This window comes from Alligator sinensis, unplaced genomic scaffold (assembly GCF_000455745.1).
Source record: "Alligator sinensis unplaced genomic scaffold, ASM45574v1 scaffold1159_1, whole genome shotgun sequence".
Lineage (NCBI taxonomy): Eukaryota > Metazoa > Chordata > Crocodylia > Alligatoridae > Alligator > Alligator sinensis.
In genome coordinates, this window is record NW_005842942.1 from 266,097 (window position 1) to 287,525 (window position 21,429).

The following is a 21,429-nucleotide window of genomic DNA, read 5'->3' on the forward strand; positions in this document are numbered from 1 at the left end:
CGCCTGGGTGCGCCCCCCCCCCCCCCCCCCCCCCAGCTTCAGGAGGCATGAGTCATTCATATTTCACCCCCTTGCTAATCTAGTGCTTCCTAATTGCATGACTGTTGCTTTTCAGAGATACAGGGAAGGAAATGGTGTCCACAGCAACCAAGAACTTTCCACAGACTTTCAGTTAATTACTTCCTGCTTACAGCTCTATCTTCTAAAAATATACTGGTTCTCTCCAGGAGTCAGTGCCCAGACTCTGTGTTCTGCCTGGCTAAATAGCCTGTTCAGTACAGAAACATAAAGGGGTGATGGTGGGGATGAAAGCCTTTCTACCCACCAAAGCACAGAGCAATGATGGAAGTGCTCCTTGACTACTACTGCAGCTTCAGGGCAGTGTAATTCTGCAATGCTTTGTTTGCATTCCTCCACACTAGGAAAGTTTCCCAGCAGCTCTGCATAGTCATAGCTCCACAACTGTGGTGTCTTCTAACATCACCTGTGTGCTGCATACCTGCATTGGGGCACAGATCTACAGCATACACATTGTAAAGCCTCTGTTCAAGTCTCGCCACATTCTGTATTCACCTGCACAGCAAACAACTGCATGAGTTCTGTTGCATTATATTCCTTCAGTGGCAGCTATATGGAATAAGTGTGGTGTCAAATTTCTCTTAGATGAGGTAGCCAGGTAACTAAAGCCTCCCTTCCTATAAAGACACATGTCAATGTTTTGTGCTAATCCTGCTGGCTTATATCCCTTGGTATATCACAAAGCACTCAGGGCCAGCTAGTAAAATCAGCTGACTTTAGACTGCAAACAGTAGAGTAAGACTGACTTCACTAATATCCATACAACTCTGCTACTTCCAATAGCTTACGGAAAGTACTAAAACGACAGAACTAGAGCTAAATGTATACGGGGGAGAAAAAAAATGCTTCACAATCACACAAGAACATACCATTTTCTGCGGAGAATTTTTTTTGTAGCTTCATGTCAAATTGTGGTTTACATTTTATGAAAAAAGGCATCTTTTCAAAAAAATTCTGTTTATGATGACTTTTTTGGTTAAAAACAAATATAAAGGGAGCCATACTAAAATATCGTAGACATGGTTAACCAGTGGACAGATCAAACAATTATTCTAATACCTAACAAGAGATGAAGTATATTGCAAATGTGAACACAACTAATTTTGTGTAAATTGCAAAGAAAAAGTGGTAAGGAATAAAAAAAGAGATGTAAAAGAAAAGCAGGAGAACTAGTAAGGGGAAAAGAATGGGTTATCTCTAGGCCTGATCCGGAGTCCACTGAAGTCAGTGGAAAGACTCCCACTGATTTTAGTGGGCTTTGCAATAGATAGATTTATAGATTCATAGATGCTAGCGTTGGAAGGGACCTCAATAGATCATCGAGTCCGACCCCCTGCATAGGCAGAAAAGAGTGCTGGGTTCAGATGACCCCAGCCAGATGCCTATCCAGCCTTCTCGTAAAGATCCCCAAGGTAGGGGAGAGCACCACCTTCCTTGGAAGCCCATTCCAAATTTTGGCCACCCTTACTGTGAAGAAAAATTGGACCAGTGTGCCTCAGATAAGAGCCCAAATGCTCTGATACAAATTCTTGTTTGTTTAAATATCTAGGTGACAATATTGTCTAGGTGACAATTTCATACGAGGCTGCTTCTGTTAAGATATTGTCTGCTTTTCTATAGCTAGCATTGTAACAGATGTCAAGTGTTGCAGTGCTGTTATTTGGCTACCACTGGACTCATCAAATCCATGTGATGTCTTTTATTCCATTTGATATCCTTCCCAGTCCTTTCATGCAGGCAGAGTTTCTTATAATTGGACAGTAAAATACTTTGACTCCAACTCTCCCTAAGAGATGTTTCTCCAGAATTGCCAATTTCCAGAGAATCCTCAGACATATGTTTGTAATCTCCAAATGAACAACTGCAACATGTTCTGAAACATCTTAGTGCTAAACCAGACCTTTTATCAGTCCCAAAGAGAAGGAAAGTAAAAAGATATTTCTTCAGGGTATCAGCTGAATTGACTCTTTTGAAGATGGCCACTTTATGTGTTTTTTTGACTGGTGATCTTAAAAATGAACAACTAATTTGCCCTCAATTGAGACAGATTTGACATACAGTTTTTTCTAGTGATGAGAATGAAAACTGAAGCATGAAACATTTATTTGCATTCAGGACAACTTACAAGATTATGGGATAGACTGCAAATAGCCCTGCATAGTGGTTGGAAGCGGACAGAATACCTGAGACACTTACCACTCCTGTTTGCTTTTATGCTCTGAGCACCTTGCAGTGGCCAAGTACAAGGGCTGTTCAGTACTAGTGGTGTCACTGACTTTGAAATAAATTTGTCATTCTGTATAAGAAATATAGTTAGCCTTTCTCACTCCTCTGTTTTTTTCCTTCTCCCTTTCTGCCAGGGTATACAAGGAGATTTGGGGGAAGAAGGTAGCCCAGGCATCTCTGGACCACAAGGCCCACAGGTAGCAAAAAGTAATGCTGAGTTACTTGGCATACTGCTTTTTGTGGAAAAATACTTTTATTTTTACTGTTCTTTTTTTCTCTTGAAAAATGTTTTGCTTATTTCAAATTTTCTGAACAAAAATTCCACTTGGACATATCTCCTACGTGGCCCCTCTAAATTCAATAGGCTGTATTCCTCTTGGAGTTCATATACATGCAGCTTGAAACCAGCAGAGGTGAGTGAATGCTAGGAACAAATAATTTATCTTGTAAGTTTTCATTACTTTTCCTTTTTACAGAATATCGTCAAGCAGACTTGCTCAGAATGTCTTTATTTAAATGTATATCATCAGTGCACAGAATTAAAAAGTGTTAATTGTGAAATGCTTGTATGCCAATAAGTATTTCCTAGTATGCTTTCAAGTCCTGTTTGCAAAGAATGAGAGCGATATTACGTTTGGCAGGAAAAATGAGAAAGGTCTGAATTGTGTTGATCCTTGATTTTTTTTTTTTTTTTTTTCTTCTCTTTTTTTTTTCCACGGCACATATTTGAATAAATACTTACAGTTTGATTCTGCAAGGTGCTCCATACAACCTAGTCCTGAACGCATGCGTTCAATGTGTCTCGGACGGCCAGGGCCGACTCGAGTTACACTCGTACGTCAGGGCGGGCTGGTGAATGGAGAGGCAGACACAACTTATTGGTTGTAAAAAACTTTACTCACGCCGCTTGCAATCACGACGCAGGTGGTCCGGTCGTCGGAACAACCACACGAGTTGTTCCAGCTGGCGGGGCCCAAGCCAGTTAATCCGTCCGCAATTCGAAGCCAGCGGGGAAAGGGGTACGTCGGGGTTGCGCTCGGTGACGGGAAGAAAGATCGATAGGTGATCAGTCTATCGATCGGCAGCCGCAAGTCAGATAACTTCAGAGACGCTCTGCAGCGTGCTCAAAGCTCTTCAACTTGGGCGGAAGTTGCGCGGAATTTTAAACGGCCAGCGAGCCAATTACTAGCTGCCACGTGTGAATAATTTAGCACTGGCCAATAACAGGGCACAAATTTGCATCTGAATAGCGGGAACTCTTTGCACCGTGCATCTCTGTGCTGCAAAGAAGAAATGCATCCTGCAAAGGAAACTGCAAATTGGCGGGAACTCTCCTGCAGGCAGGCTCTTAATTGCAGCAGAACTCTCTGCTGTGCAAAGGAGCTCTCATGTGGCCAGGAAATTCCATAGTGCCGAGGCACAAAAAATCACTGGGTTGTGACACAATGAGTCTGTTTGCATAGAGAGGCTTGCAGGCCAGGTGCTTTCATTTAGGCAGTTGTGGGTCTACCTTGCAGTGCAAATTAGCAACATTACACTTTTTTAAAATGCCCTTTTCTTTTAACAGGGCTCAAGAGGTCCAGGAGGCATCAGTGGACTTCGAGGAACACAAGGCATACCAGGCTGTCGTGTTAGTTCTAAATACTACCCCCTTATTCTGCACCTTATGTTTGTCTTCATCTCCTTTTAAATTTATTTTGAACCTTGATAAATAAGATCTCTAAGAAGAAATGGAGGTGGCTAGTATTTAGTATAAATCTAGCCTGTAGCCACACAGGCTAGATTTTAGTATAATCCTGAGGTAATCAATGGCCAAATGAGAAAGTTAGTCATTGTAAACTTTGGTAATATTGGGTTGGTTAGTGAAGTGGGTGTTGACTAGTGACTCCAGAGAGCAAAGAAACTACTTTGCAGACCTCTTTCATGGTAGCAATGAGAAATTGTACTAATCCTATTGCTTGAAAAATCTGATTCATGGTTGGTGAATATTTTTATTTGGGTGTGGCTACAGGGAAGTGCCCAGAAGATTCAAGGTTGGAATATATTTGAATCATTGAACAAATTCTTGCCTCACTTTTTCACTAGAAATGGAAAGGCTGCATAATTCTGATCAGAATCTGGTCCAACCTATCAAGATTTAGACCTGTGTTTCAAGGAGACTCAGGCTTTCAGACCTAGTTTTTTCTGTATGTTCATCTTCTCTGATGCTTTTACAATTAATATTTGAGAATACTGGACATTGTGAAGTGTTTAAACAAAAAAAGAGAAAATAATTTGCACGGTTGGTTGAGAGAACTTACTAAAGACTTTAAACGTGACCACTAGATGGACCAACTGCAAAGGATAAGCCTAGAGCAATTTTAAGCTCTAGTGAACATTAACCAGTAGATTTTTCTTTTAAAAAAAAAAACAAAAAAACCCCCCAAAAATTCATTTGTGTTTCTGATTTCAGGGTAATCCAGGACCCCCTGGGGAATCTGGCTCTATTGGGAATCCAGGACCTAGAGGACGAAAGGTGCCAGATTACAATAATATTTTCATTCCTGACCACTTGTCTTTCCAGGATTGTATAAGCATAAAATAACCCTGGCAACACCCCTGGGGATACTATGTGCAGTGTGTGCTGCAGATGGGTAAATTAAGGCATTAGGAAGTTAAATAGCTTCTTCAAGGCCTGCTGGATTTGGCTCCAAGTGCACATGGCCTTGGTTTGATCCGTGCTTCCAGTTCCTCCTCTTGAAAGACCCCACAAAAAAACTTTTAACTTATTCTGTTATGTTGTGCAAAACTCATAAGTACAACTTCTACCCTAATGACCCGGTTCTCTTCACTCAAAGCAAAATGTTGACTTAACAACATCTTTCATATTTTAATTGTAATAGGGTGAACCTGGAGCTCCTGGAGAGAAGGGCTTATTGGGACCCCCTGGATCAAGGGGCCTGCCTGTGAGTCTTGTTACTTCAGTTGTGGAGCTGTGTGTACAACTGCTGACAGATAAGTGTTAGCCTTCATGTCTGTGACTAATTATTTGGCTGCAAAGGTGATGCTTGCATTTAGACTGTCCATCAGTTATAGGAGTGAAATACTTGGTTCTTGCATTCAAGCCACAATCTCACAATTGTGTTAATCTCAGTTAGAGGTCAGTAAAATGAATGTGCCATTTGGGATGGCATCACTATATTGGAGATATTCTCTTCAACTTTCCAGAGCTCAGCAGCAAAGTTTTTATTATTGGTTGAAGAGAAGAAATTCTGCTGTCAGACCCCTGAGAAAAGTGAAAAGATGTAAGTGAGAGGCAGTGTAAATGGCCATTATATCTCTTCATAACTTTTACCACTGCTGCTACAATGCGTTGGGGACACTGCAAGCTACACAGTTGCCCTTGCAGTCAAGGACAAAAAAGGGTCAATGCACTGTAGGTCAGTGCAGCATTGAATTCACAGCTAGTACTGTATTGTCTCACATGTAATGCACATTTTTTCAAAAAGCAGCTGCTGAAAATTGAAGCATTAAATGTGAGAACTATGGAAAAGCTGCTTCTGTCCCTTACTGGGCAAAAATGAAAGTAAAGTCTGTGATCCACAGGGAGCAGAACAGTGAGCAGGCACAGCTAGCTGCTGCTATCCAGTTACAGTTTATAAGGAAAGATCTTTTTTTCTTCCTTCTGCCTTTCTAAAACAAGGTGTCCCTTATTCTTGGGTATGTTATATGTTAGAAGATAGTATTACATTAGAAAATAACAAATCATGTCTTATTTAACCTGTGCAGGGCCTAGATGGCAATGATGGCCTTGGTTTTCAAGGGGAAAAAGGAACAAAGGTGAGCTCAGAAACTAAGTTTTTCAGCATAATGCCAGTCAGATAGTGCCACTTCTGTTACGGTGACAGTTGGATATGTTTTCACTAGCAAAAGAAAGTGATGACACCTTCAGTGTCCATCCACATTAATCATCTCCCTCCAACTCCATTTCATGTGTACCCCTGAATCAGGCCACTTGAATTTAGATCTGCAGGTGTGGTTTTTGTTTCCAGCTCTGTCACTCGAGTCCCTGAAACTTCACTTTGGTGCAGGTGTACTTGACAGACTCTGTCATTAGAAGTCAGACAGAAACCTGTACTCCAGCCCCAGAGTAAGTGGTGGCAGATTTCTGTCATGGTAAGAGGACAATTCTTGGGAGGGAAGTGTGGCTCTGAGGTTCCAGATCTAAGACTCTTCCCTGCTAACTCACTTAGAGAGGGGAATACTGGAAGATCTGTTACTTTGGCTGGAGTACTGGAAGAACAGTAGGCATGTGAGCCATTGCTTGGCTGAGCCTGGGTGTAACAGAGGGGGAGCAGTGTGGAAACTTACACCCCCACACTCTCTTGATCAGAAAGGGGCCCTTCAATCATAAGTTAGTATTTATTTGCAAATAACATAATCATTAATTTAAATAATGAATGGACCAGGTTCTTATCTGATTGAAATCAGTGATTGAATTCATTGATTTGGATGCTCAGTGAAGACCAATGACCTGCACTAGTGTGGGAGCTTACTTCCTCCCTGTGAACTTTCACTCTTCATGCTTACTTTGAAACTGAGGGAAAGGACCTGAGCAAATATAATTTGTCCCAGTCATTGCCTATAATTCTGTTACAAAAGGTCTGTAACAAATTACAGCCAACACTTGGGAAAAATGCTGTCACTTCACAGTTTCATGGTGATAATTTAAAGAAAATGAAAATGCAGTAACATTCCCTTCAATCCTTCTGAATATTTATGATGGTGCAAAGTCCTGTATGAAAAAAGTCTGTCCATAGGTTTCTGGACCCCTTCCACTAAACACTGGATATTAAAATGAATAAAATCTGTGAACAATATGACATTATAACATTTGTCCAAAAAGAATTCCAAGGGACTTTCTATATTCTTTGCAACAGAAGAATTATTCTGTAGTTAAGAAATGAGTGTCAGCTAAGAGAGAGCACCTTCCAAGGGATGCCTAGAGTCTAATGAGGGGTGCCTTGCAACTAAAAAGCTTAAGAACCACTATCCTAGTTCAAAGGCTAAATCCCATTTCATCTTATGTGCCAAAATGACACACGTGCAGTGGTGCAGGTAGATTTTGGCCCCTGCACACAGTTTATGATCCTATTTTGCTTTATGGTGAAACCAAATTGTCCTATATGTGTATCTTCTGGAAATTCTATGGTTCTGAAATAAGAGGATCCTTCTAGCTTTTAACTCAGTAGCCTAGTGATTAAAGCACTTGCCCAAGGAGCAAGAAATCTGCTTTTTAGGCCTCTCTGACCCAGATGGGGGTTTAACCTGTATCTTCTACTCCTCTGCAAAGTGCTGTGACCACCAAACCACAAACTAGACATTGACTTCTCTATCTCTTCTCTTGAAGCTGGCCCACTAGACAGTCAAATGAGGCAGGTGTGTCAGACCAGAAGGAAAAGAACAAATCAGGGGAATTGTGGCTCAATAGACAGATGATGTCATGGAAGGAGGGAGCCCTTAGTTCTAGCCTGAGCCCCTTATTCTATTATGCCACAGACTCTCCAGTACCATTTATCTATTTCAGTCAATGAACATCAAATGAAAGGTGCAGTAGGCCAGATTCAAGAGAAGGTCTGGAGAGAGGTCTGGGTTAAGCCAAGCCCTTGGTTTGGTGGTTAGAGCACTTTGCCGGGAAGCAGGATACACAGGTACAATATGATATACCTTTGTAATGGATATAGCACTTTGCCTCCATATGCAGCCACTAAGCCCTGCTGATGAGCATGTGAGGTGGAGGAAGCCATTGCTTCATCTATTCTTTGCCTATCCCCTCCTGTTTTGGACACTTCCTAGTCCTTCAGTTAGCTTGGACTATTTTCCTTCATGTTTAAGTGGGCTATGCCAGGGTATGGGGATCCTTATTCTTCTTCATTTCCTCACCACTGTTCAAGGGTGAGGCAGAACTTATTCCAAAGAGAAATGAGATTCTCCTGACAAAAAAACACACCCTTGGCTAGTCTTCTACAGGAATTGTTATAATTGCACAGGCTCACAAGCCAAATTTCACTATGTTAAGCTCAATATCATAGTAAAATGAACCCTAGCATGCAAATCACATACATTGTAATATGCTAATATCCATGTTTACATGGATCTACTGGGCAATGCCATTTTGATGGCTGTGTGATCATGATGTCCAGATTCATAGAAGTTAGCTTCCCAACATGGGGCCATCTCACATAGTGAATGAATTCTGCTAGTGACTTTAATGTCAGAAAGGATCATCTTCAGCTGGAATTGGCAGTCATGAAATCTGTTATATTTTACCTCCATCCAAGCAGTACAGACAAGGTTGTAAAATAATGGCCTTCCTTCAGAAAGCGTTAATGAAAAAAGAAAATGGTTCTTATCTGACCCTTAATCTCTGAATGCCTAACTGAGAAGTGAGAGGCTGACAACAGTAAGAATCAATTGCTAGAACGTGAAGTTAGACCAGAGATTGTGGTCCTGTGATTGCTAAAAAATGAATTCCACTGTTTCACAAGGAAAAGTAACATTTAAACAATTAAGGTAAGATAAGTAAAGCTGTTAAACATAGCTATATCGGTGTAGTTTTAAACTGGCAAGCTAAAACATTGCCATTTGCGAACAGCATTGGTTAAGCAATAGTTGCTTAAATATAAAAAAGGCTGAAATGCTGCAAGTATTTTAACTTGTTTTAATTAAAAGAAAAGAGTTTCTTTGAATAACAGTTGGTTAGCAGATTTTAATTTCTTATCAACCATTGTCTTCTTTCCTTAATACCAGGGAGTTACTGGATTCCCAGGATTGCCTGGTTCACAGGTACAATAAAATATATAATTTTTGCTGCTTGTTATTGTTGCTCTGTATGCTGTTTTGTTTGTGTGGGTTGTTTGGGTTGGGGCTATTGTTTTGTTTGTTTCTTTAGCTCTGAGGTTCTGATTTTAATTGTTTTATAGGGAGAAGAAGGTAATCCAGGCAGTCCAGGAAATAAAGGGTCCAAAGGAGTTAGAGGAAGAAGGGTGAGGATTATTTACCTGTACTCTTTCAATGAGAAAATTTCCCTAAATAAAGTTGCTAGAGTTTGAGTGTCTCTTGCTCAAAAGGAGACTGAAAATTGATGCTGTATCTGCTTTTATATGTGCCTTACCCTAGGGAGAAGCCTTGTTGTGAAAGGTACAGGAGATACCGATGACATCTGTTGTTAGTACTCTATTGTATTCAAAAGGTGGGAAACCACCAGCTCCTCAACTGGATGTCGGTGGAGCTATGCAGATTTTCAATGCCTGAGGTTCTGTCCCCATGTCTTTCCTCATACAGACTAAATCAACATGAAAACTTGACCCAAGTTTCTCTTTTTAGGGCAATGCTGGCATTCAAGGTCCAATGGGAAATCCAGGGGAACGAGGCCCACCAGGACCAATGGTAACATATTTAAACTCATCGAAAAATCAGTAATATGTTTATGACTTGGGAGTAATGGCACCCATGCTAATGCTTCTTAAAATAAAATGTATTTCACTGGCCAGGAGGCATGGGGAGATATGTTCTGTCCTCAGTAATATACGGGAAAACCTATTGAAGCGAATGGCATTTCCTGAGTTTAACTGAGGACAAAATTCCATTCCCTGTTATATTCCAGAGAGGATAAAAAGCTTTTTAAAAAACATCTGATACATTTAAAGCTCAAAACAGGTTGTTTTATTTTAAATGATATGGTTTTTTAATTTGAAAAATAAAGCCTTTTAAATATGAAATTATGACTTGTTAAGGCCTAAAATTAACATAAAGTTTTTTTTGTTTATGGAAATGTGCTGCATTCATGAGCATTCCTCATATTTCAGTGACTTAAAAGACGACTATTTAATAATATCTGTAGTTGGGGGCAAAAGGTAATTGATGTCTTTAAGAGACACTTACCTTGTTTAGGGATTTCTGAAAATCCCAGAAGGCTCCTATCTGCACTGTTGCATATGTTTCTTTATGGTAGTATCTAAAAAGTAACAATGCAAATCAAGATTAAAATAAATTATTAGAATTAAGTTTTCCTTCTTCCCGATTTTTAAGTCATGCGTGACACTTAAATAACTAGAATTATTTGAATCGCCAATTTCAATCTATCGTGTTTTCTTTTTATAGGCAGAATTCTCCACAAGGATCCTGCCTTAATCTTTTACAGCTATAGCATATTCCAGCTGCTGGTTTGATATTATTGTTGTGTTTTCTTTGCTAAGAGTTATTTTTAGGCATGGGTTCATTTGCACGTAATCCATTTCTGGTCCTTCTTTCATCAGTACTTAATGGAAAAGTGCAGGCATCTATCCCTTTGAAACTTATCCTGGGCTATAATGAGTTCAACATTCATGGTCTAACATGGAGACAAGAAAATGTAGGCAACAAGCCTTAAGAGGCTGAGAAAGGTTTGAAAGTTCGGATAGCAGTGTGCCATGACATGCTTTACAAGCCAGAACTTTGGAAAAGAATATGGTTCTGAGTCACGACCCTTTAAAGTAGCAAAAAAGGTTAACTTCAGTAACATTGATGGAAATACCTTTGGAGAAAGTTGGTCGAAGTATCAGTCTTCAGCTTTATTAGGAACTAGTCTGCAGAATAATTCCATGCTGGGAAATATTCTGAGTACTTGTGTGAATTCGTGAATAGCTGTCAAAAAAACACCACATGTATGTACCATCATAGAAATGTCTGAATATTCTAAGATCATCCTCCCATATTTACAAATATGCTCTACTCTTAGCATGAGGGTCTGATCTTTTCTACACCTTTATTTCATTTGTTCCAGGGCACCAGAGGACCATTGGGCATTGCAGCTGTGGCAGTATGTAGCCTTCTCATTTCTCTTTAGGGCATGATGCATGTAGTTAATGGTGTTTGGGTTTTTTTTTCCAATTTAGAAATATTGACAGTATAGAGTTTGCTATTAATTCCTAAAGAAAGGTTTCCTTTAATTGTTTGAAGAAGAGTTGCTCTCTGTGTAAAGTAAATAACCAAGGGATAGACAAATACATCATGAATGTGGATTGATGCACAGCAAGTTTTCAGTATTATTTAATTGGAATGTGTTTATAGAGGCGCCCTGCAGACTTAGGACTAGATCCTGTATAGGACTGTACTAGAGGGTAAAAGAAGCCTTTGCTGACCACAGTCTTTTCCAAGGAAAATAGTGGGGTAGGATCTCTCAGATCCAAGTGGGATGCGGTCTACCAGATGAAGACGGGTCCAACCCCTGCCAGGTCAGGTGGCAGTAATGAACAACAATAGGCTAGGGTGAGTTGGGTGCCAGTTCTTAACATTTTTCCCCTGCTATCTAGCATTTGGTAGCCCACTCTCTACACCTGGCTTTTGGTACACACTGGCATCTTTAGTTATGCCTTTGGTCAGAGTACATGCTATCTATGGCGGGTACCTGTTGCTCCTTTTCAAAAGTAAAGCAATGTGCTCATCACCGGGGGTTGCTCTTCCATGCCATAGTAGCCTTCTTTGGCTGACAGAATTCCTGTAGAAGACCATACCTGAAGTGTACCTCCTTCAGTCATCCTGCAGCATTAGCTAGGCCAAATTTTCCTCCTTTACATTTTAACATACAGATCATTAGACAAGATGAACATTTCAGAATGTATTAATGTAAAACATTTGAGAGAGCTTAAGTGGCTAACGAAACAAGTATAGGGAACTTCAGCTTCTGTTATTGGTTAAGATCCTAATATTGGGCACAGCAGTCTAAAGCCTGAGTAACTACAGTGTTTTTCTCTGGATTTGTACTGCTGTAAATAATGATGGCAGGACTTGAGACCTGAACTAGCTAGCTTCCATTGAAGTCAAAGGAAAGATTTCCATTGCTTTTCCCCTGGGACCTGAATAAGGCTCTTGCCCCTAATTATTTTTTGCTTTCCTTCTGCAGCCTTGTGAACTTGTCAATTTTACACGAGAAAATTGCCGTAAGTAATTATAGAACCAAAGAAAAATAGGGTTGGAAGGGACCTCAGGAGGTCATCTAGTCCAACCCCCTGCTCAGAGCAGGTAATGGGTACCTTATTTATTTTCCCCGATGGGTTGTGTCTCACTAGAGCTGCTTTTTAAACATACAGGACAACAGAATTGCTCAGGAGATGGGTCAGTAACTTCTAATCATCATTTTAGCTAGATGATATAAATTTGGTGCAAATTTGGTAGTGACTGAAAGTTGTCAACTCTGGCTGTTTGGCAGCTTATGTGAAGCTAAGTTTAAGCTCTTGGTTCACTTCATTGGTATCCAAGGCAGGAAAATATTAGGGCTGTGTGAAATTTTGCTGGCCATTTCGTTTCAAAACTGTTTTGACCAATTTCGAGGTCAAAACAGCAAAATCAAAACAAAACAAAGGCCCTCAAATAGCCTCGAAACAAAGCAAGGCTGGTCAAAACGTTTCAAAAGTTAAAACGCTTCGACCATAGGCTGGGGATGAGAAGTCAGTCCAGCTGGGCTGACTTCCCATCCCCAGCGCAAGATCCGGTAGCGGGTGGCGAGGCAGCCCAACTGGACTGTTTCCCGGTCCCCCACACTTAATCACATCGGGAGCGAGAGGCAGCTCAGTTGGGCTGCTTCCCTGTCCCCTGCACTAGATCATGTCGGGGGCGGCAGGCAGCCTAGCCTTTCTGTTTCGATGGAATGGAACAGCTGTTTTGACTCAAAATGAAATTTGAGACGAAACACTGTTCCATCCAACCGTCAAAACTCAAGGTGAAACGGAACGGTACCATTTCACACAGCCCTAGAAAATATGTTCACAGTTGGCGCCAATGGGCTCCTTTGTTGGTCTTAATAGACGCCAAGTATGGAATGGGCTGTAGATGCTGAGCTATTTTTTTCCTCCTTAGAAATAGCCCTTTCAGGTTATGGGCAGGGCATACTAATAGGTGGAGAGATTTCAGGGAATTTTATATGGTGCCTCCATGGCTAAATAGAACATTTTTAATTTCCTGTTCAACTGCCCTCAAAATTATCAAAGGCATCTTAACAATATAAATAGTTAAGATATCGAATTGGTATGGACTTCAGGCCATCTCTTTCACATTTGATAACGTTTTCATACAAATTCTTCAAGGGGTAAGTAAAACTCTAGAAATTTGTCATTTTAAAATGGGGAAAAATATATAAAATTTGCATGTCTCCCAACTTTACTTATAAGCCCCAAATATTTGTTTTTAAAGGAAAAACAACCTTATCCAATCTTCCTTTCTTAAAAAGACAGTAGATTATCACCCTGCTAACTACAGGATCCTTGAGGGGCTGAAATTTTGACTACAAGGTTTGTAGGAGAGAAAGCACGATTTCAGGATTCCCCCAATGTACTTCTCATTAAAGTTTCCCATCTTCATGTATGTCTAGTGTTTGTTTGGGATAAATTTTGGTCCCCAGCCTGCTGCCCAAGTAGCTTAAGCTTTGTATTGGGAGAAAGGGAGGAAGCAAGAAGGAGGGGGAGAAGTCTCCCCATTGTGTAAGGGAGGGAAGAAAGTATTTTCCTATAACTAGCTTGTGAACCATTTGACCATTTTGGTGGGTGGGGAGGGTGAGACTTCATCCTAGACCAGCTTGCTACTCTTTTGCTCAGCTTTCTCTTGTACAAGAAAGCACAAATAGCCTCCACGTGCCTGGGTTCTTCTACCCAGTGTGGCTTTTTTAAATTCCACCCAGCAAAACTGTATCATTTGGGCTGCAGCAGAATTTTTGCTCTGGGAAGGGGAAGGCATGATTTGCCTTATTATAACAATATCTTCTTCAGAAGTTTCACTGAATTTTGGGTCAGGCTCTTTACCTGAAGTGTGGAACATGTTACTGTAAATGCAACATAATCAAGGCGGCTGTAAAAGAAAATACTTTTTTTTTCTCTCCCTCTCTTCATTCTAGCTTGCTCATCAGGTAAATAACTCTATGTACTACTACCTTATTAGACTGTACAAATTACAATGATAATGGTTGTGTGGGAAACTTCTCACATACTGCCTTTGTTTCCAGATAAAAGCAAATGTCCAGTGTATCCAACTGAAGTGGTGTTTGCCTTTGATATGTCTGAAGATGTGACCCAAGTAGCATTTGCAAAGATGAGGCATGTCGTGCTGTCATTGCTAAAGAAGATTAGGATCAGTGAAAGTAACTGCCCGACTGGTGCTCGTGTTTCCATTGTTTCATACAATACCAACACGCAGTATCTCATCAGATTCTCCGAATTCCGGAACCATAAGTTATTGCTAGAAGCAGTACAGAGCATTCCTTTGGAGAGGTCCTCAGGCAGACGCAACATTGGCATGGCCATGAGGTTTGTTGCAAGGAATGTGTTCAAGCGGATTCGTCAGGGAGTTCTCACAAGGAGAGTCGCCATATTTTTTGCCAATGGCCCCTCACAGGATGCTGCTTCCATCAACACGGCCGTACTGGAGTTCAGTGCCCTGGATATTGTTCCTGTGGTTATTGCCTTCAATGAGGTGCCTAATGTCAGACATGCCTTTTCGGTAAGTGGATTGCCAATGCAAATTGGAAATATCTGTCAGAAGCAATTATTTGTTTCTGATTAACAGGTGCTGATGCCTGAGTAAGCTGAAGTTTTCAAACTAGTGACCTTTAAAAGGATAGTTTAGATCATAACTCTCTTTAGGGAGTGAATATTTTAATGACTGTTTTCTTAAATGAATCCTGTTTTATGATTGATTACAATGAATGCCAATGATTGACTAATTTTCTGTCAGTTAATTACTTGCCACTCATCCTTGGCACAAATTGTGATATTAATCTAGATCACACCATGCTCATTTCACTTGCTATTTTACAGAACGTTCTGTTTTCAGGCTGTCAGCAGGCAAGGTTTTTTGAATAGATGTGTGATATCTTTTATTAGACCAACTGAGTAGTTGGAAAAATGTTATTTGCAAGCTTTTGGGCACAAGCACCCTTCTTCAGGCATTGGGAGGCAGCTGCTGTTCTGAGGTCTCCAAGGTTAGGAAAGAAGCTAAAAGTGTGACAGGAGGTCAATGAAAATGTAAATAGGTAGAAGTTTGGTAGAGAAGGGAGGGGAGGGGATGGAAAAAGGGGGAAGTAATGACTGACGGAATGCAAAAGGTAAGCATAGGAGACTGTGCTGTAGTATTGAGTTCTCCAAGGTAGGAAAGAGGCAGTCTGAAAAATAAATAGGTGGAAATTAGGAAGACAATGGGTAGAGAAGAAGAGGAGGGGAGGAAGTTGGAATAAAAATGTGTAAATGGTAAATTCAGGCCAGGTAGCTGTTGAATCAGTGTCAGGCAGGTTGTAATGTGTCCTAAATCCAATGTCTATATTAAGCCCATGATTTTTTTTTTGTGTCCATTAGATTTATGAAGTGAAGTTCATAGGCTCATCTATGGAAGGTGTTATGTAGGTTGCCTTTGAGGATTAGAACTGAGAGATCAGAGAGGGAGTGATTGTCTTGTGAGAAGTGGGCACCCACAGGTAATTCGATATTTTTGTCCTGGATAGATTTTTGGTGTGTGTTCAGCTGGTACACAGTTGTTGTTTGGTTTCTGCTACATATTTTCCATCAGGACATTTAGTGCACCGTATGAGAGATATTACATTTCTGGAGGTGCCAGGTGTAGGATTCCAGAATCATTGTGGGGTATAGTTATTGTGGGACTGGTGGAGAGATGTTGTCAGGTTTTGCATTTCTTGGCCTGGCATGGTCTGGATCCATTTGGTGTAGTTTGCTTATGGTGATGAGGTTACTGAGGTTTGGTGCTTGTTGAAAGGCTAGGATGGGTGGTTCTGGAGAGATCTCTTTAAGAATAGTTCTTCTAGTACGGGTTGCAATTGTTTGAGGATTTTCTGTGTAGGTTCCAGGGAAGGATGGTATGTCATAACTAAGGGTGTGCAATTCATGGGGATTTTGTACTACACTAAATCTTTGTGTCGTATCTGGGTGGCTCTTTCAAAAGTATGATCTATTTTTGAGGAGGAGCATCATTGTTGGGTGAAAGCCCTTTTGAAATTTGTGAGGTGGCGATCATGGGTATTCTCGGTGCAAATTTGGTGGTATCAGAGGGCTTGGCTATAAATTACAGCTTTTTTGGTGTGTTTAGGGTAATTGCTGGTTCTGTGTAGATATGTATGTTGATCCATGAGTTTCTTGTATATGGTGGTTTGTATTTTACCATTGTGGATATTGATCATGGTGTCCAAAAAGGAAATGTTGGTGTCTGAGTATTCAAGAAAGAGTCTGATGGACGGGTGATGATTGCTGAATTTTTGATGGAAATCAATCAGAGGCTGCAGGGTTTTGGTCCAAATGATGAAGATGTCACCTATATATCTTAGGTATAGCTTAATCTCTTGGCTGCTTTGCAAAACAAAGAGGAGCAGAAAGCAGCCGATTATTTTTGGATATATGCAGATGTTATATTTAGATTGACCTGACTAGGGTTAGGTTGATCAGAATCAGAGGTGAGAATTATTTTGGGTGGAGGGCAACTTAGAAAGTTTGGTGAGCTGTTGGGGGCTGCATAGGTAGCCCCACCCCTTGACAGTTGCTTTGCTCCCTGGTTGCCACGTTGCGACCAGAAGTCCTGCCCCTGAATCCCTGACCTTTGCTGCCGGAAGCCCCTCTCCTTGCTGCAAAATACTCCTTTGCCATCTTAGAACCAGAGGAAAACCAAATCATACACTAGAAGTCAAACACCTATATATAATATATTTTAATTTTATTACAAAAATATTTGTCATGACTTGCGATTGTGTACTGTATATAGAAGGAATTGCATAATACCTTGCTTCCCCATGGTGTCCAGCATGGAGCTTCCCTGCTGCGAGTGTGGAGCTGGTGTAGAGCCCCTGTGATAGAGGTGGCCATCACCCCCACTGCTTTTCCCTACTTGCTGCCCCAAGCAAGCATGTTCCAGCTGCAGCAGGAGTCCTGCCAAGAAGCTGCTGGCTAGGCAGAGCCCTTCCACCCAACAGGGTGGGAGCAAGGGCCAATACGCTATATTGGGGGCTTGTACATGTGGGCAACTTGCTTCCACCTTCGTGGGGGGAAGGGCTGGGGTGTCGTGGGCCAGATAAAAGTGCCTTGTGGGCCAGTTCTGGCTTGCGGGCTATATTTTGCCCACCAGATCTAAATGCTGATCTGTGCGGATGTTGAGGGGGAGGGTGGTTAGGCCAATCGGAATGGGTTAGCCCAATCAATTGAATGTCTGCATATGCAATCAGTTGAATGTCTGCATACATTTGGAATGTAGCTCCATGGCTGGGACAGCCCAACTGCTTGCCCGAGCCCTGGTGCTGTGCTCTTCCTACCACCATCCCCACCCTGATAAGGCTATTCCCCTCCACCTCTGGATGGACCACCCCCTACCCCATGCAGACCTGTTAGCCCCCCAATCCTGGCAACCCTCCAGACTTGCTAACTGTCCCAATCCTGCCAACCCCTCCCTGTAACCCTGAGTTACTTGCATCAGGTTGCCAGCGTGTCTCCCAGCACAGATGAACATCTGCACATGCCACTCCTGATCTATAATCTTGTGCCTTAAATCAAGCTGCATGATCATAGACTGGGTGTGGAAACATTTATACTCATCCTTTGTCACTAAAGTAAGCGGATTGTTACTCTGATTTCATCTAACAAGCGCATATGGTAATTAAGGTCCGTTCTTACAGAAGGCAATTTTCAGCAAACAGACAGGTTTTAAAAAGAAGTGGACTAAAATTTCTGGTTAAACCGGTGAAACCCTACTGCCAGAGAGAAGAATCGTACCCCTCATTTTTCACTAGGGTTTTTTTCAATAATAATGATGTAAGATGCAAACAGGCTATAATGCAGTTTATGTTCAGATTCCTCTTGTAGAAGGTCAAATCACTCTGGCTTTGCTATAAAGAGCTAAAAAGTAAAAGATTACCAAAATACTTGCTACCCAGATTCCCAGCACTTGTAACAGCCCCTGGGTCACATGCTGCAGCTTATGGGTTAAGTTTGAGACCCCTGTTCTAGCTTGAGTATCTTGTGTATCTTAAGCCTGTGAATACAGTTAATAATACAAGGGCAGCATGTCGTATCGTAAACGTGTTTGACATGTTCACATTACATTTTAAGAGACTTTCCCTATTTGTTTCCTTTGTTCAACTGTAGTCCATCTGCATTTTGTGCCAAAACAAACTGAAATCCATAGTAGTAATAGGCATGTGTCTAGCTCCCACATGACTGCTCATGTTAGCAAAAAAAAGCATGTATTACAATCTATGTGGTTTATGGCTTCTATTACAGATGCTTTGCAAAGTCAAAGAACATAAGGGGATGTAATTCAAACAAAATTTTCCTCATGTAGCATCTAATATTTACTTTAACATATTGCACTGTTTAAGCCTTATTCTTTATTCCAGGGTTTGCCAATCCAACAAATGGCAGAAACGCCACAAAAACTAAATTAAATTCAAACAACATGGATTATTAGGGAAAAGCAAAACTTGGGGCAGAAGCGGCTTAACACCAACAGAAACATGATAAAGGACAGAACCACCAGCAGCATTACACTTTCACAGAACAGCCACTGCATCTGATATGACAATAATTGTCTTCGAAGGAAACCAACACAATACGGAACATCCTGGACTAAGAGCAGAAATTCATAAAACTTTACTCAACACCAACACCATGTACTTAACACAGACAATGGCTCATTATGACTTACCTGTTCCTTCTGCTTTGTTCTAGAAGTATTAACAGTTCTTTTCCCTTTTGAGTAGTCTTACTCATTTACATAACTAGGTTTAACTATAACAGCTGTTGAGACAGCTACCTTGCCTTCTGTATAACAACTGTTCCATGCTTGGTCTTTAACTACTTTTGATCAGGCAGAAGGCAGGCCAGAATAGTGCCTTATAGACTATCTACTTCTGATTAACTACACTTTGCTTCACAGATTTACTGCTTACCTCTCATTTTAAGTGGCTGCTTTCACTACCGTTTAAAAAAAACACACCCTTTGTTGCTATGAAAGCTCAAATGTAAGGTTATGTCCTATCTTCAGTTAAGCCTGTGTACCATGGAAATAACAAGGGCCCCTGCTAAGACTTCATCCCGTCTTGCAAGAACGACTCGGCCCCTTTCTCAGATGTTTCTTTACATAGTGAGACATACCCTAGAAGGTAGTGTTTGAAGGCAAAGCAGAACTCTGGATTCCCAAATGGAAGCTGCTTTGAACCTCTCTCTAAAAGTAGTAGCTGCCTGCATTAAGTAAAGCAGTGTCTTTGTGCATCAGGTTTTTCCTATTTAATTACAATCTGATGGGATTTTTATTTGTGTTACAATGGCACCTGTCAGTCTAATATGACTAGACCTGTACAAACACAGAATAAGAAGTTAGTTCTTACCTTAAACAGTTTGCAATCTAAATAGACAGGAAAGACAAAAGAAATGAGAAAGGAAGTTGTAGTATCTCTGGTTGGCAGGCAGGGAAATCAAACTTTGCGTTGTGGTTCTATTAGAATTGGCAGAGCCATCTAGTTTTATTTAAAACTATACAAGTGATCACAGGGAGAGCTCTTAAAGGAACTCTGACCTCTACAAGTTTACAAGCATATTTATACTTTAGACAGCAAGAAAAGATGCAGGGTTCAGACAAAGCAACCTTGAGAGAAACAGAAAGATGTTGATCATTTGTTTGTCACACGTAAGCAGTTTACTTTTTCAGAAAAGAAAACACTATGTTTTGGGAACAGTTTTCAGCTTCTAGTCCAAAGGAGAGGAGGAGGTTAAAATCTGCGCACACAGCTTAATATATCAAGACAAAACAAGGCATGAAGGTTTTTTCTTATCTTGGAACATTTTGAAACACATAGCATCAGCATCTTTTTCTCCTCTCTCTCTCTCTCTCTCTTTGTCTCTCCTCTTAGTCAAGTAAGAGGCCTGGTTAAACTTACTTCCCCCTTTTGGGCCTTTTTGGCCCAACATATTACATATTTATAGCCATGAGCCTTTTAACTTCTAATTCTTCTGTCTCTTTACCTTCCATTAGTTCAACATACATATTATACACTTCGTTTCTTTGCACAGAGGTTAACAAGCTATTTTGCATTTGCTTAGCAGCACAACTTAAGCAGCATCGTATTAGCATAAGTACTAGGTATACTCCAAAAAAAAATAACAAACAATATTAACAGACCATGAATAACTGTAGAGCCCAAGGAACTAAAAATGGAGCTCAACCAAGAACTGAAATTCCAACTGTCTGACTTGTGCAATTTGGCTGTTTCTTTTCGAATATGTGCAGTCAAATCCTGAATTTCTTCTGAGTTATCGGGAATACAAGTACAACATTCTTTCCCTATTAAAGCACAGACTCCTCCTTTACTGGCTAAAGTAAAGTCTAGAGCCACGCGATTTTGCAAAACCATGGTTTGCAGCGCTACCATCTCTTGGGACAGTTGGTTTAAAGAATCTGCAGTATTATTACTTACTTGTTCTAATATATTAGCTAACAATCTTATTTCTTTAATGGTCCTGGCCACACCATACAAAGGAAACACTATAGCACCAAATCGTTCTTCTTCAGTGATTTCCCTTTTTTCCCTTACTGCTCTGGAAGGAAGGGAAGACAAATGTCGAATAGCTGGTGTAATATGTCCAATATAACATGATCCTGACCAGTTGCCAGGCAACCAAAAATATGCACGATCTCCACAAATATAAGAAGTTCCATTATATGCCACCCATTTCCTGTTTTGAGCATGAGTACTATTTAAAATGATGGTTGGTGCCCATGCTGAACAGTTAAATGTTATCTTTCCGTATTCCTTAATTTCAAGGTGCACATTATTGTTCATTGAAAAACAATCAATAGTATAATTACAGGTACTAGTTCCTACCCATCTGGTACCATTATATTTATAACACAAAAGTCCGGGAACTTTTCTGGCTAACTGGATATGTGGAAATGGAGCAGGATCAGAAGAGGGAGGAAGATGTTGGGGAAAAGGTGTGATTTGACCAAAATCCTTGGCACTCACTGTAGTTGTGCTGTGGGTCATACGTATCACAAAAGTCGGTCCACTTAAGGGATAAAGCAATCATGGGCACCCCTATCATTGTACTAGGAGGCAAGTGGGAACATATC

The 21,429-nt window shown here is 40.7% G+C and overlaps 1 protein-coding gene across 3 annotated transcripts in view; it reads left to right on the forward strand.

Moving 5' to 3' along the window:
• The window catches only part of LOC102376414 (collagen alpha-6(VI) chain-like), a 108,674-nt gene that overhangs the window by 75,452 nt on the left and 11,793 nt on the right, over positions 1-21,429 (forward strand). For 2 of the 3 annotated variants that reach the window (XM_025192547.1, XM_014526024.2), the window contains 12 exons: positions 2,439-2,501; positions 3,872-3,934; positions 4,757-4,819; positions 5,187-5,249; positions 6,073-6,123; positions 9,094-9,129; positions 9,267-9,329; positions 9,670-9,732; positions 11,108-11,143; positions 12,227-12,263; positions 14,210-14,221; positions 14,318-14,811. In XM_025192547.1, the coding sequence (XP_025048332.1) occupies positions 2,439-2,501; positions 3,872-3,934; positions 4,757-4,819; positions 5,187-5,249; positions 6,073-6,123; positions 9,094-9,129; positions 9,267-9,329; positions 9,670-9,732; positions 11,108-11,143; positions 12,227-12,263; positions 14,210-14,221; positions 14,318-14,811 (1,044 nt within the window). The remainder of the gene's footprint in view (positions 1-2,438; positions 2,502-3,871; positions 3,935-4,756; positions 4,820-5,186; positions 5,250-6,072; positions 6,124-9,093; positions 9,130-9,266; positions 9,330-9,669; positions 9,733-11,107; positions 11,144-12,226; positions 12,264-14,209; positions 14,222-14,317; positions 14,812-21,429) is intronic. The other variant, XM_025192548.1, reaches the window with a different exon arrangement.